Source organism: Diabrotica undecimpunctata, unplaced genomic scaffold, assembly GCF_040954645.1.
Source record: "Diabrotica undecimpunctata isolate CICGRU unplaced genomic scaffold, icDiaUnde3 ctg00001285.1, whole genome shotgun sequence".
In the NCBI taxonomy this organism is placed as follows: domain Eukaryota; kingdom Metazoa; phylum Arthropoda; class Insecta; order Coleoptera; family Chrysomelidae; genus Diabrotica; species Diabrotica undecimpunctata.
This window is the reverse complement of record NW_027312115.1, coordinates 1,898-16,393: the sequence shown is the minus strand read 5'-3', so window position 1 is coordinate 16,393 and position 14,496 is coordinate 1,898. Positions and strand designations below refer to the sequence as shown.

At 21.0% G+C, this 14,496-nt stretch overlaps 1 protein-coding gene and 5 pseudogenes across 1 annotated transcript; 2 read left to right on the top strand and 4 right to left on the bottom strand.

Annotated features, from left to right (window-relative positions):
• Window positions 1-728: 728 nt before the first annotated feature.
• On the top strand, window positions 729-1,682 carry LOC140431509 (NADH-ubiquinone oxidoreductase chain 1-like; annotated as a pseudogene).
• Window positions 1,683-1,765: 83 nt separating this feature from the next.
• LOC140431513 (NADH-ubiquinone oxidoreductase chain 6-like) lies at window positions 1,766-3,494 on the bottom strand (the record flags this gene model as incomplete). The annotated part of the gene is given in 1 exon segment (XM_072519422.1): window positions 1,766-3,494. A coding segment is annotated over 1 exon segment (591 nt), but the record flags the coding sequence as incomplete, so codon positions are not given.
• A 944-nt stretch (window positions 3,495-4,438) lies between these two features.
• Window positions 4,439-6,916, top strand: LOC140431508 (NADH-ubiquinone oxidoreductase chain 5-like; annotated as a pseudogene).
• A 799-nt stretch (window positions 6,917-7,715) lies between these two features.
• LOC140431512 (ATP synthase subunit a-like) lies at window positions 7,716-9,177 on the bottom strand (annotated as a pseudogene).
• A 283-nt stretch (window positions 9,178-9,460) lies between these two features.
• On the bottom strand, window positions 9,461-10,740 carry LOC140431507 (cytochrome c oxidase subunit 2-like; annotated as a pseudogene).
• On the bottom strand, window positions 10,214-13,101 carry LOC140431519 (NADH-ubiquinone oxidoreductase chain 2-like; annotated as a pseudogene).
• Window positions 13,102-14,496: the final 1,395 nt, after the last annotated feature.

Sequence of the window (14,496 nt, the reverse complement as noted above, 5' to 3'; positions counted from 1 at the left end):
TAAAGGAATTCGGCAATTATTTTTTCACCTGTTTATTAAAAACATGTCTTTTTGTTATAAATATAAAGTCTCGCCTGCCCCCTGAAGTTTAAATGGCCGCGGTATATTGACCGTGCTAAGGTAGCATAATCATTAGTTTTTTTATTGAAAGCTGGAATGAAGGGTTGGATGAAAAAAAAACTGTCTTTATTTAATTTTAAAAGAATTTTATTTTTAAGTTAAAAAGCTTAAATATTTTTAAAAGACGAGAAGACCCTATAGAGTTTTATAAATTTAAAAATATATTTTTTTAGAATTTAATTTATTTATATTTTAAATTTATTTAATTGGGGTGATTAAAAAATAAATTTAACTTTTTTTGTATTATTATATTGATTAATAGTTATTTGATCCAATATTTTTGATTATAAGATTAAATTACCTTAGGGATAACAGCGTAATTTTATTGGAGAGTTCAAATTGATAATAAAGATTGCGACCTCGATGTTGGATTAAAATTTATAATTGGTGCAGAAGCTATATTATTAAGTCTGTTCGACTTTTAAAATTTTACATGATCTGAGTTTAAACCGGTGTAAGCCAGGTTGGTTTCTATCTTTAATTTGTTAATATATTTTAGTACGAAAGGACCCAGTATATAAAAAAATTTTTTTTTTAGATAAATATTATTATTTTGGCAGATTAGTGCTATAGATTTAGAATCTTTATATGTAAGGTTTTACAAATAATACTTGTTTTTTGTTGATTTATTTTTAATAATTATTTCTAGTTTAATTTTAATTATTTGTGTATTAATTAGAATTGCTTTTTTGACTTTACTTGAGCGTAAAGTATTAGGTTATATTCAAATTCGAAAAGGGCCTAATAAAGTTGGATTTTTAGGTTTAATTCAACCTTTTAGTGATGCAATTAAATTATTTACTAAGGAACAAATTTATCCTTTTATATCTAATTTTAATTTATATTATTTTTCTCCGATTTTAAATTTATTTTTAGCTTTATTTTTATGAATATGTATACCTTTTATAACAGTAAATATTAGTTTTAATTTAACTTTATTATTTTTTTTAGCAGTTTCTAGTTTGAGGGTTTATACTATTATATTAGCTGGTTGATCTTCTAATTCTAATTATTCATTATTAGGTAGATTACGATCTATTGCTCAAACTATTTCTTATGAAGTAAGTTTGGCATTAATTTTATTATCTTTTTTATTTTTAATTATATCTGTAAATATACTAGATTTTATTAAATATCAAGAATATATTTGATTTTTATATTTATTTTTTCCTTTATGTTTAATATGAGTTGTTTCTGGATTAGCTGAAACTAATCGTACTCCTTTTGATTTTGCGGAAGGTGAATCTGAATTAGTTTCTGGTTTTAATGTAGAGTATAGAAGAGGGGGTTTTGCAATAATTTTTTTAGCTGAATATGGTAATATTTTATTTATGAGAATAATATGCGTTTTTTTATTTTTAGGTGCTAATTTAGTTAGTTTAATATTTTTTTTTAAATTGGGGTTTATAAGATTTTTATGGTTATGAGTTCGTGGCACCCTTCCTCGTTATCGTTATGATAAATTAATATATTTAGCATGAAAGGGTTATTTACCAGTTTCATTAAATTATTTAATATTTTTTTTTAGAATTAGATTATTTTTTTTTATTTTACAAATTTAGTTAATTAATTTTAGTATAAGTTAATAGAAAATTTTATTTCTTTTTTATATTTTCAAAATATATACTTATACAAGTTCATTAACTAGTTAAAGATAACTGAATCCCATCATTTTCTTAAAATTGGATTAATAATATAATAAATAAAATATACAATTGTTAAAATTTGTCCTGTAATAATGTAAGGGTCTTCAACAGGTCGAGCTCCAATCCATGTTAATAAAATAACAATAGATAATAATCTTCAAAATAATATTTTATTAATTGGGTAAAATTGTGTTCTTAAATATTTTTTTTTATTTATAAATGGTAAGGTATATAAAATAGCAATTGATATTACTAATGCAATTACTCCCCCTAGTTTATTAGGAATAGACCGTAAAATTGCATATGCAAATAAAAAATATCATTCTGGTTGGATATGGACAGGTGTAACTAAAGGGTTGGCGGGAGTAAAATTATCTGGATCTCCAAGAAGATAAGGATCTTTAAGAGTTAGTGTAACTAATATAAATATTAAAATTAAAAAACCTAAAATATCTTTAAATGTAAAGTAAGGGTGAAATGGAATTTTATCAATATTTCTTTTTGTTCCTAAAGGATTTCTTGATCCTGTTTGATGTAAAAATAGTAAATGAATTATTATAAATGCAAAAATAATAAAAGGTAAAATAAAATGGAAAGTAAAAAATCGGGTTAATGTAGCATTATCAACAGCAAACCCCCCCCAAATTCATTGTACTAATATATTTCCTAAGTATGGGATAGCTGATATTAAATTAGTAATAACTGTTGCACCTCAAAAGGATATTTGTCCCCAAGGTAATACGTATCCTAAAAATGCTGTTGCTATTGTTAAAAAAAAAATTGTAACTCCAATTATTCAGGTTTCGATTATATTATAGGATCTATAATATATTCCTCGTCCAATATGAATATATAAACAAATAAAAAAAAAGGAGGCTCCATTTGCATGTAGTGTACGTAAAAGTCATCCATAATTTACATCTCGACAAATATGGGTTACTCTATTAAATGCTAAATCTACATTTGGGCAATAATGTATTGCTAAAAATAGGCCTGTAATAATTTGAATTCCTAAACATAATCCTAGTAAAGAACCAAAATTTCATATTGATGAAATATTTGATGGTGTAGGTAAAATAATTAAAGAATTATTAATAATTTTTAATAAAGGATTAATTTTTCGTAGATTTGTTTTCATTAGAATTTTTGTCGTAAAGGTCCATAAGAAAATTTAGTAATTTTAACAATTGCAATTAAGGTAATAAATAAATAAATAATTATGAGAATTATAATTAAGTTATTTGGAAAATTAAAATATTTAGTTAATGATAATTTATTATTTATTGAATATGATTGATTAATTATTTCAGAAATTTTTATTATTGAATTAAAATAAAAGTAATCTAATATTGTTCTTATTATAAATATTAAAATTAAAATTGTTATTAAGATTATTATTATTTTAAAATTAAATTTAAATTTTTCATTTGATGCAATTCTTGTTATATAAATAAAAAGAATTAATATTCCTCCCACTATAATTAAAAATAGAATATAGGAAAATCAATAGTTATAATTTATTATTCCTGTAATAATTGAAGTTAAAATTGTTTGTATAAGTAATATTAACCCACAAGTTAAAGGGTGGTTAAATATTATAAATAAAATTGAGCAAGTAATTATAAGAGTAATTATAGTTAAAATATCAGATATTAGTTTATGTAAAATATTAATTTTGGAGATTAATGAAGCAAGTTTTTGTATATCTGAAGTTTTAAAAGATAAATCTTATTTTTGATTTACAAGACCAATATTTTATTTAAATTATTAAAACTTTAATGATAATATATTTTTTATTATTAACTATATTTTTATCTGGCATTATTAGATTTATTTTAAATCGTAAGCATTTATTATTAATGTTATTAAGTTTGGAATTTATTGTTATTGCTCTTTATATTCAGATTTTTTTTTATTTAAGAAATTTAAATTATGAGTATTTTTTTTCAATAATTTTTTTAACTATAAGAGTTTGTGAAGGTTCTTTAGGTTTGGCAATTTTAATTTTAATAGTCCGAGTTTACGGTAATGATTATATTTTATCTTTCTCTTCTTTATGATAAGATTTTTATTTAGTTTGATTTTTTTGATTCCTTTATGTTATAAAAAAAATTTTTGGTTAATTCAATGGTTATTTTTTATTTTTATATTTATTTTTATATTTATATATAATGGAAATATAAATTATTTTTCTTTTTCTTATATTTTAGGTATTGATATATGATCTTATAGTTTAATTTTACTTAGATTTTGAATTTGTAGTTTAATAATTTTAGCTAGTGGAAAATTATATAAATATAATAATTATTATAATTTATTTTTATTCGTTTTAATTTTATTAATATTAAGATTATATTTAGTTTTTTCTTCATTGAATATTTTTATATTTTATTTATTTTTTGAAATTAGGTTAGTTCCTGTTTTATTATTAATTATTGGTTGAGGGTATCAACCTGAGCGTTTGGAGGCTGGAATTTATTTATTATTTTACACATTACTAATATCTTTACCTATAATAATTATTATTTTTTATTTAATAGAAAATTTTAATTGTGTTTCTTTTTTATTAATAAATTTTAATTTAAATAGAATATTTATGTATTTATGTATAAATATGGTTTTTTTTGTAAAAATTCCTATATTTTTTTTACATTTATGATTACCAAAAGCTCATGTTGAAGCACCAGTTTCAGGTTCTATAATTTTAGCAGGTATTATATTAAAGCTAGGGGGATATGGTTTACTTCGATTTATATTGTTTTTTAAGTTATTTTTATCTTTTAATATTTTTTTTATGTCTTTGTCGTTATTTGGGGGATTTTTAGTTTCTATAATTTGTATTCGTCAAAGTGATATAAAATCTTTAATTGCTTATTCTTCAGTTTCTCATATAAGATTGGTTTTAGGTGGTATTTTAACCTTAAATATATGAGGGTTTTGAGGATCCTTATTTATAATATTAGCTCATGGTTTATGTTCTTCAGGTTTATTTTGTTTGGCCAATATTTTTTATGAACGTATTCATAGTCGAAGAATTTATTTAAATAAGGGCTTATTAAATATTATACCTAATTTAAGATTATGAATATTTTTATTATTATCATCTAATATAGCTGCACCTCCTTCATTAAATTTAATAAGAGAAATTATTTTGATTAATTCTTTAGTAGGTTTTAATTTTTTAACTATATTATTTTTATCATTAATATCTTTTTTTAGTGCTGTTTATTCATTATTTTTATATAGTTATTCTCAACATGGGCTTTATTTTTCTGGGATTTATTCTTTTTATAGGGGCTTAATTCGGGAATATTTATTGTTATTATTACATTGATTGCCTTTAAATATTTTATTTTTAAAAATAGAAATTTTTATATATCTAAATAGTTTAATAAAAATTTTGATTTGTGGTATCAAAGATATAAAAATTTATTTTAGATTATTTGTTTTATTTATTTTATTTTTTTTTTATTTTTAAGTGTAATTTTGTTATTTTTATCATTTTATTTTTTAATTTTTGATTTAGTTTACTTAATTGAGTATTTCTTATTAATATTAAATTCAACTAATTTTATATTTGTAATTTTATTAGATTGGATATCTTTAATATTTATAAGATTTGTTTTATTTATTTCTTCTATAGTAATTTTTTATAGTGAGGAATATATATCTAATGATTTATATAAAAATCGATTTATTTTATTAGTTGTAATATTTGTTTTTTCTATAATGATATTAATTATTAGTCCTAATTTAATTTCAATTTTATTAGGTTGAGATGGATTAGGTTTAGTTTCTTATTGTTTAGTAATTTATTATCAAAATATTAAAAGATTTAATGCAGGGATATTAACAGCTCTTTCAAATCGAATTGGGGATGTTGCATTATTAATAGCAATTGCTTGAATATTAAATTTTGGTAGTTGAAATTTTATTTTTTATTTAGATATTATAAAAAATGATTTTATTATGCAATTAATTACTTGATTAGTAATTTTAGCGGCTATAACTAAAAGAGCTCAAATTCCTTTTTCTTCTTGATTACCTGCAGCTATAGCTGCTCCTACTCCTGTTTCTTCTTTAGTTCATTCTTCTACATTAGTAACAGCTGGGGTTTATTTGTTAATTCGTTTTAATTTTTCATTTAGTAATCAAATAATAATAATTTTATTATTTATTTCTTCTATAACTATATTTATATCTGGATTAGGGGCTAATTTTGAATTTGATTTAAAAAAAATTATTGCTCTATCAACTTTAAGTCAATTGGGTTTAATAATAAGAATTTTATCTTTAGGTGAGTATAAGTTAGCTTTTTTTCATCTTTTAATTCATGCTTTATTTAAAGCATTATTATTTATATGTGCTGGAAATATTATTCATAATTTAAATAATTGTCAAGATATTCGGTATATAGGAGGTTTAATTAAACATTTACCATTAACATGTACTTATTTGAATATTTGTAATCTTTCTTTATGTGGGTTTCCTTTTATATCTGGATTTTATTCTAAAGATATAATTGTTGAAATTTTATCTTTTAGATATTTAAATATTTATATTTATATAATTTTTTATGTTTCAATTGGTTTAACTGTTGCGTATAGATTTCGTTTAACTTATTATTCTTTAACTGGTAATTTTAATTTTTTATCATTAAATATATTGTCTGAAAGAGGGTTTTTAATATTGAAAGGTATAAGGGGGTTAATTTTATTTGTAGTTTTTAGGGGAAGAATATTTTCTTGAATTGTATTTTCTACCCCTATTTTTATTTGTTTACCGTTTTTAATAAAAATTATAACTTTAATTTTTATTAGAATAGGGGTTTGATTAGGTTATGAATTAGCCAAATTTAAAATTTCTTATAATTTAATAAGATTATATAGACTTACAAGAGTTTTATTTTTTAGATTAATATGAAATATACCTGTACTATCAACTTTAGGTGTAAATTATTATCCTATTTATTTAGGTTCTTTTTATAAAAAATATTTAGATATAGGATGATTTGAATATTATGGTAGAAAAGGTTTAATGAATCAATTAAATAAGAGAATATTTTTTCAATTATTTTCTCTTAATCATTTAAAAATTTATTTATTATTATTAATTTTTTGATTAATTTTTTTACTTTTAAATATTTATTACTTAAATAGCTTATAGTAGAGTATAATATTGAAGATGTTAGGGAAGTTTTAAACTTTTAAGTATTTATAAGAAAAATTCTAATTTTATAATGAAAATATAATGTTTTTATTAAACTATATAAATAGAAGTAAAAACAAAATTTCATTGCTTAAGAATTAAGTTAGAAGCTTATTCTTGAATAACTTACTTCTTTAATTGGAAGATTTTTCATTGGTATCATTAACAGTGATATACCTCTATATTTTGGTTTCAATTAAGTAAGGATTGTATTAATCAAATTTTTAGGTCGAAACTAAATGCAATTTTTTTGCTTCTTACTTAAGATAAATTGATAAACAATACTTTTTAAATGCAAATTAAATGTTATAATTAACTATTATCCTAGTTAGTTCAATTTAAAGCTCCTTGGTTTCATTCATGATAAATTCCAATTAATAAAATTATTAAAAAAAAAATTATAATAATACTATAATTTAAAATATTTCTAATTTTTAAAATTATAATAAATGGTAAAAGTAAAGTAATTTCTACATCAAAAATTAAAAAAATAATAGCAATTAAAAAAAAATGTAAAGAAAAAGGTAAACGAGCAGAAGTTTTAGGATCAAATCCGCATTCAAATGGACTATTTTTTTCTCGATCATAAAATGTTTTTTTAGAAATTAGATTTAATATAATTACTAAAATTATATTAATTAAGTAAATTATTAATATTAAGATTAACAAAATTTTTATTATTTATACTAAATTTTTAGATTTTTTGATTGGAAGTCAAATATAATTTTTATATTATATAAATATCTACCTCATCAGTAAATAGAGATATAAAGGAATAGTCATACTACATCAACAAAATGTCAGTATCAGGCTGCTGCTTCAAATCCAAAATGATGTGTTGATGAAAAATGATTATAATAATGTCGAATTAAACAAATTAATAAAAAAGTTGTTCCAATAATTACGTGTAATCCATGAAATCCTGTAGCTATAAAAAATGAAGATCCATAAATTGAGTCTGAAATTGCAAATGGAGATTCTATATATTCATATCCTTGTAAAATTGTAAAATAAATTCCTAGAGTTACTGTAAAAATTAATCCTTGCAATCCTTGGGAGAAATTATTTTCTATTAATCTATGATGGGCTCAAGTTACTGTTAATCCCGATGTTAATAAAATTAAGGTATTTAATAATGGGATTTCTAAAGGATTGAAAGGTTGAATTCCTTTAGGGGGTCATAATATTCCTAATTCGATAGTAGGGGCTAATGATCTATGAAAAAATCCTCAAAAAAATGATATAAAAAATAAAATTTCTGAGGTAATAAATAAAATTATTCCTCATCGTAAACCTTTTGTTACTAATAGTGTATGAAGACCCTGATAAGTTCCTTCTCGAACGATATCTCGTCATCATTGAAATATAATTAATCTTGTAATTAATAGTCCAATTATTAATAAATTTCTATTATATAAATGAAATCATTTAATTAATCCTATTATTATTAATATAGCTCTTAAAGCTCCCATTAAAGGTCATGGTCTAACATCTACTAAATGATAAGGGTGATTTTTATGTCTTGACATTAATTTACTTCTCTAGAGTATAAAGTTCTTAAAACAGCAAATACGTATGATTGAATTATTGAAACTGCCGTTTCTAAAACTAACAATAAAAGTTGTACTATAATTAAAATATTTAATATATAAATTGATATTAATGGGCCAGTATTTCCTAATAATGTTATTAATAAATGCCCAGCAATTATATTTGCTGTTAATCGTACCGCTAATGTTCCTGGACGAATAATATTTCTAATAGTTTCAATACATACTATAAAAGGTATTAAAATTGGGGGTGTTCCTTGGGGAACTAAATGTGCTAGTATATGAATTGTATTATTTATTCAACCATAAATTATAAATCTTAATCATAAAGGTAAAGCTAATCTTAGAGTTAGTGTTATATGTCTTGTTCTGGTAAAAATGTAAGGGAATAAACCTAAAAAATTATTAAATAAAATTAATCTAAATAAAGAAATGAAAATTAATGTTCTTCCTTGAGATTTATAATTTCCTATTAAAATCTTAAATTCTATATGTAAAGTTATAATAATTTTTATTCATAAATAATTATATCGAGATGGAATTAATCAAAATGTTGATGGAATTAAAATTAATCCTAATATTGTTCTTAATCAATTTATTGGTAAATTTAAATTAGATGTGGGGTCAAATGAAGAAAATAAATTTATTATCATTTTCAATTAAAATTTAATGTTATTTTTTTTATACTAAAATGTTTAGGTTTATAATTAAAATTAAAATAATTAAAATTATTAAATAAATAGAAATTTAAAATAAAAAAAAATATTAGGGTAACTCAGTTTAAAGGTATTATTTGAGGAATTAAAAATTATCTAAATAGATAATTTTAGCTTGACAAGCTAATGTTATATTTTAACTAAATTTTTCATTAGAGATAGTTGTTATTTTATCATTTTATGGTTTAAAATTCCATTGCTTACTTTCAGCCATCTAATGAAATTTCAATTATTTTCATAATTCATTTAGAAAAATATTTAGGAGAAATTCTTTCTAATACAATAGGTATAAAGCTATGGTTTGCTCCACAAATTTCTGAACATTGTCCAAAAAAGATACCTGATCGTCTTAATGAGAATCTAATTTGATTTAAGCGTCCAGGTGTTGCATCAATTTTAACTCCTAATGATGGAATTGTTCATGAGTGAATTACATCAGCTGCTGTTACTAATATTCGAATATTAGTTTCAAATGGAATTGCAATTCGATTATCAACATCTAATAGTCGGAAATTAAAATTATTTAATTCATTTGTAGGAATTATATATGAATCAAATTCGACATTTTTAAAATCTGAATATTCATAAGATCAATATCATTGATGTCCAATAGTTTTAATAGTAATAGATGGGTTATTAACTTCATCTAAAATATAAATTAAACGTAATGAAGGAATTGCAATGAAAATTAATGTAATTGTAGGGAGGATAGTTCAAATAATTTCAATTAATTGTCCTTCAAGTAAATTTCGATGTAAAAATTTATTAAAAAATAAAAAAAATATTAATTGACCAACTAATACTGTAATAATTACTAGAATTATTAATGCATGGTCATGAAAGTAAGATAATTGTTCTATTAGTGGAGAGGATCTATCTTGTAATATGAAATTTTTTCAAGTTGAAATTTCTAAAAAAAGTTTAAACTTTATATTTGGGGTTTAAATCCAGTGCACTAATCTGCCATATTAGAAATTTGAAGATAGTATTGGTAATTCAGAATATCTATGTTCAGTAGGTGGATTAAATTGTAATCATTCAATTGATGATGTTAATCTTAATGGTCTTAATCTTTTACGTTTTATAGATAATGCTTCTCAAAAAATATAAATTAAGAAGATTACTCTAATTAATGAAATTAGAGATCCAATAGAAGATACAATATTTCATAATATGAAAATATCGGGATAATCTGAGTATCGGCGAGGTATTCCCATTAAACCTAAAAAATGTTGAGGGAAAAAAGTTAAATTTACTCCAATAAATATAATAAAAAATTGGATTTTTAAATAAAAATTATTTAAAGTTAATCCTGTAAATAATGGGAATCATTGAATAAATCCAGCTATAATAGCAAATACGGCACCTATTGATAATACATAATGAAAATGGGCAACAACATAATAAGTATCATGTAAAACAATATCAATTGATGAGTTAGCTAATACTACTCCTGTTAAACCTCCTACAGTAAATAAAAAAATAAACCCTAATGATCATAAGGTTACCGGTCTATAAGTGATTGTAGTTCCGTGAAATGTTGCTAATCATCTAAATACTTTAATTCCAGTAGGAACTGCAATAATTATTGTAGCAGATGTAAAATATGCTCGTGTATCAACATCTATTCCAACAGTAAATATATGATGGGCTCATACAATAAATCCTAATAATCCAATTGCTATTATAGCATAAATTATTCCTAAAGTTCCAAAAGCCTCCTTTTTTCTTCTTTCTTGTCTTACAATATGAGAAATTAGACCAAATCCTGGTAAAATTAAAATATAAACTTCAGGATGTCCGAAAAATCAAAATAAATGTTGATATAAAATAGGATCACCACCTCCAGCAGGATCAAAAAAAGAGGTATTTAGATTACGATCTGTTAATAATATTGTAATTGCCCCGGCAAGAACAGGTAATGATAATAGTAGTAAAACTGCTGTAATAACAACTGCTCATACAAATAATGGTATTCGGTCAAAAGTTATTCCTATTGGACGTATATTAATTACTGTAGTAATAAAATTAATTGCTCCTAAAATTGAAGAAATTCCAGCCAAGTGTAAACTAAAAATAGCTAAATCAACTGATGAACCTCCGTGAGCAATATTGGATGATAAAGGGGGATAAACTGTTCATCCGGTACCAACTCCATTTTCCACTATTCTTCTTAATAATAATAATAATAAAGAGGGTGGTAAAAGTCAAAATCTTATATTATTTATTCGAGGGAATGCTATATCAGGGGCTCCAATTATTAATGGGACTAGTCAGTTACCAAATCCGCCAATTATAATAGGTATTACTATAAAAAAAATTATAATAAAAGCATGAGCTGTAACAATTACATTATAAATTTGATCATTACCAATTAAGGAACCGGGTCTACCTAATTCTGCTCGAATTAGAATTCTTAGGGATGTTCCAATTATACCTGCTCAAATTCCAAAAATGAAATATAATGTTCCAATATCTTTATGATTAGTTGAAAATAATCATTTATTCGGTAAAATGGCTGAGTTTAAGCAATAAACTGTAAATTTATTTACGAATGATTAATTCTTTTACCAAGCTTTATATTCAATTATGATTTTAAATTGCAAATTTAAAGGTAAAAAAAATTTTTTAAGGCTTAGACACTAGTCTATATTTAACTTTGAAGGTTAAAAGTTTTTTTAACTTAAATCCTTAAAATATTCTAAAAATTATTGTGCATAAAAATAATCTCATTAAATTTAATGCATTAAATAGAATTATTCAATTTATTTTAAGTTTAGTTGATTTTAAACAAATTTCATTTATTATAATTGTTATAGTTGAAAATGTAATTCGTAAATAAAAAAATAAAGTTACTAAAGTTAATACAATCAAAATTAGTCTCAAGGAATAAAATTTATTTTCTACTAGATTATTAATTACTAACCATTTTGGTAAAAATCCTAAAAATGGGGGTAACCCCCCTAATGATAAAAAATTTAAAATAAAAAATATTTTTAATGTTTTATTTATATTTAAAGATATAAATAATTGTTTTATATAATAAATTTTAAAATGATTAAATAATAAAATAATAGAAAGTAAAATAAAAGAATAAATTAAGAAGTATCTAAATCAAATTATTTTATAATTTAATATTCTTGCTAATATTCATGCAATATGATTAATTGACGAATAAGCCATTAATTTACGTAGCCTAACTTGATTTAATCCTAAAATTCCCCTAATTAAGGAACAAATAATAATAATAATTCTAAAAAATAAAGAATTAAAATTGTATATAAGGATAATTATAGGAGCAATTTTTTGTCATGTTATTAAAATTAAATTATTTATTCAATTTAATCCATCGGCAACTTCAGGAAATCAGGCATGAAAGGGCGCAGCCCCTATTTTTGTTATTAAGGCTGAATTTATTATTAAATTATGAATATAATTTAAATTTGTTTGAATAAAATCAGAAGAATTTAAAATTAAGATAATTGAAAATAGAATAATGGCTGAGGCTAATGCTTGGGTAATAAAATATTTTAATGTTGCTTCAGCAGGAAAAATATTATTATGAGATTTTATTAGGGGGATAAAACTCAATAAATTAATTTCTAAGCCAATTCACATACTAAATCACGAATATGCAGAGATTGTAATTAAGGTTCCAATAATTAAAAAATTAATAAAAAAAATTTTATATAATTTATAAATTAAAAAGAAAAGGATTAAAACCTTTATAAATGGGGTATGAACCCAGTAGCTTTATTAGCTTACCTTTTTACACTTTAATATAAGATGTATAGTAATTTTTGATATTAAAAGAAATAGTTTAATTCTATTAAGTGTAATTTTATGAAGGTGCAAACACATGATTAATCCTATCAAAATTACCCTTTCAAATCAGGCACTTCACATTTTAAAAATAAAATTTTTATTAAAATGTTTTTTTATTAGACTTAAAGTTTAAAAAGTTTTGAAATATAAATTATTTTTTTTTTTAAAAAAAAAGTGAAAATTTTGTCATTTTTTGTAAAAATTTTTGAAAAATTTTTGGTGTCAAATTTGTTGATTTTTTGGGTAAATTGGAAATTTAAATCAAAATAAAAAAAGTTAAAAAAAAAAATTAAAATTATGTTTTATTTAATAAATATTTAATTTGTTTAAATATTAATTAAATAATAATATTAATTATATATTTAACAATAAATATTAAATTAAGGATATACCTATATATATATATATATTAAAGTTATATATACATATATATATATATAAGTTATTAAAAAGGTATTTAATTAGATACTCCGAATTGATTAATTAATAGTAACTTAAGACGCTTATAGAACTTCTCAGAAAGAGAAAGAAAATTATTAAATTCTTGCTCTTAAACTAGTAAGTTAAAATTATTACATTTAATAATAAATAATTTAATTAAATATAATTCTAATATTATGAGTAATTAATTAATGATTTATAATTTAAGATTAAATATAAAATATAACTAATAATATTTTTTTTTAATAAAAATAATTAATATAAATAAAAAAATATATATAAATAAATAATTTGAGTATATTTATTATTAAAAAAATTAATTTTTATATAAAAGAAAAAATTAATAAAAAAAAAAAAAAAAACTTAATTTTCTAATGTTAGAGATAATTCTAATTATTTTAATAATTGAAGTGTTTATTATTAAAATTGGAAATTTCCAATTTAAAGATAAATTAAAATTAAATTTGATTTTAAATTAGTATTTATTTAATTATCATGTTTAATTTTTTTTAAATTATTTAAAAGTTTTATTTTATATTAAATACAATTATTTTTATTTAATATGGGTATATATGGGATATTTATAAATAATTTTTTAAAATTTAAATTATTTATTAATATATTTAATTTATAAATTAAATTTGATTTTAATTTATATTTAAAATTTATTAAAATTGAAGTATATATAAAATATAATTTTTTAATTAAAATTTCAAATTTTATTTATTTAATAATTTAAATTTTAGTGAAATTAGATAAATTTATTGATTTATTTGATATTTAGGTAAATTGTATAAATAGGGATTATACAATTTATGGTTGATAAAATTGTAATTTGAAGTTATTTGAGTATTTTAAATTGTATTTGATATTTAGGTAAATTGTATAAATAGGGGTTATGCAATTTATGGTTGATAAAATTGTAATTTGAAGTTATTTGAGTATTTTAAATTGTATTTGATATTTAGGTAAATTGTATAAATAGGGGTT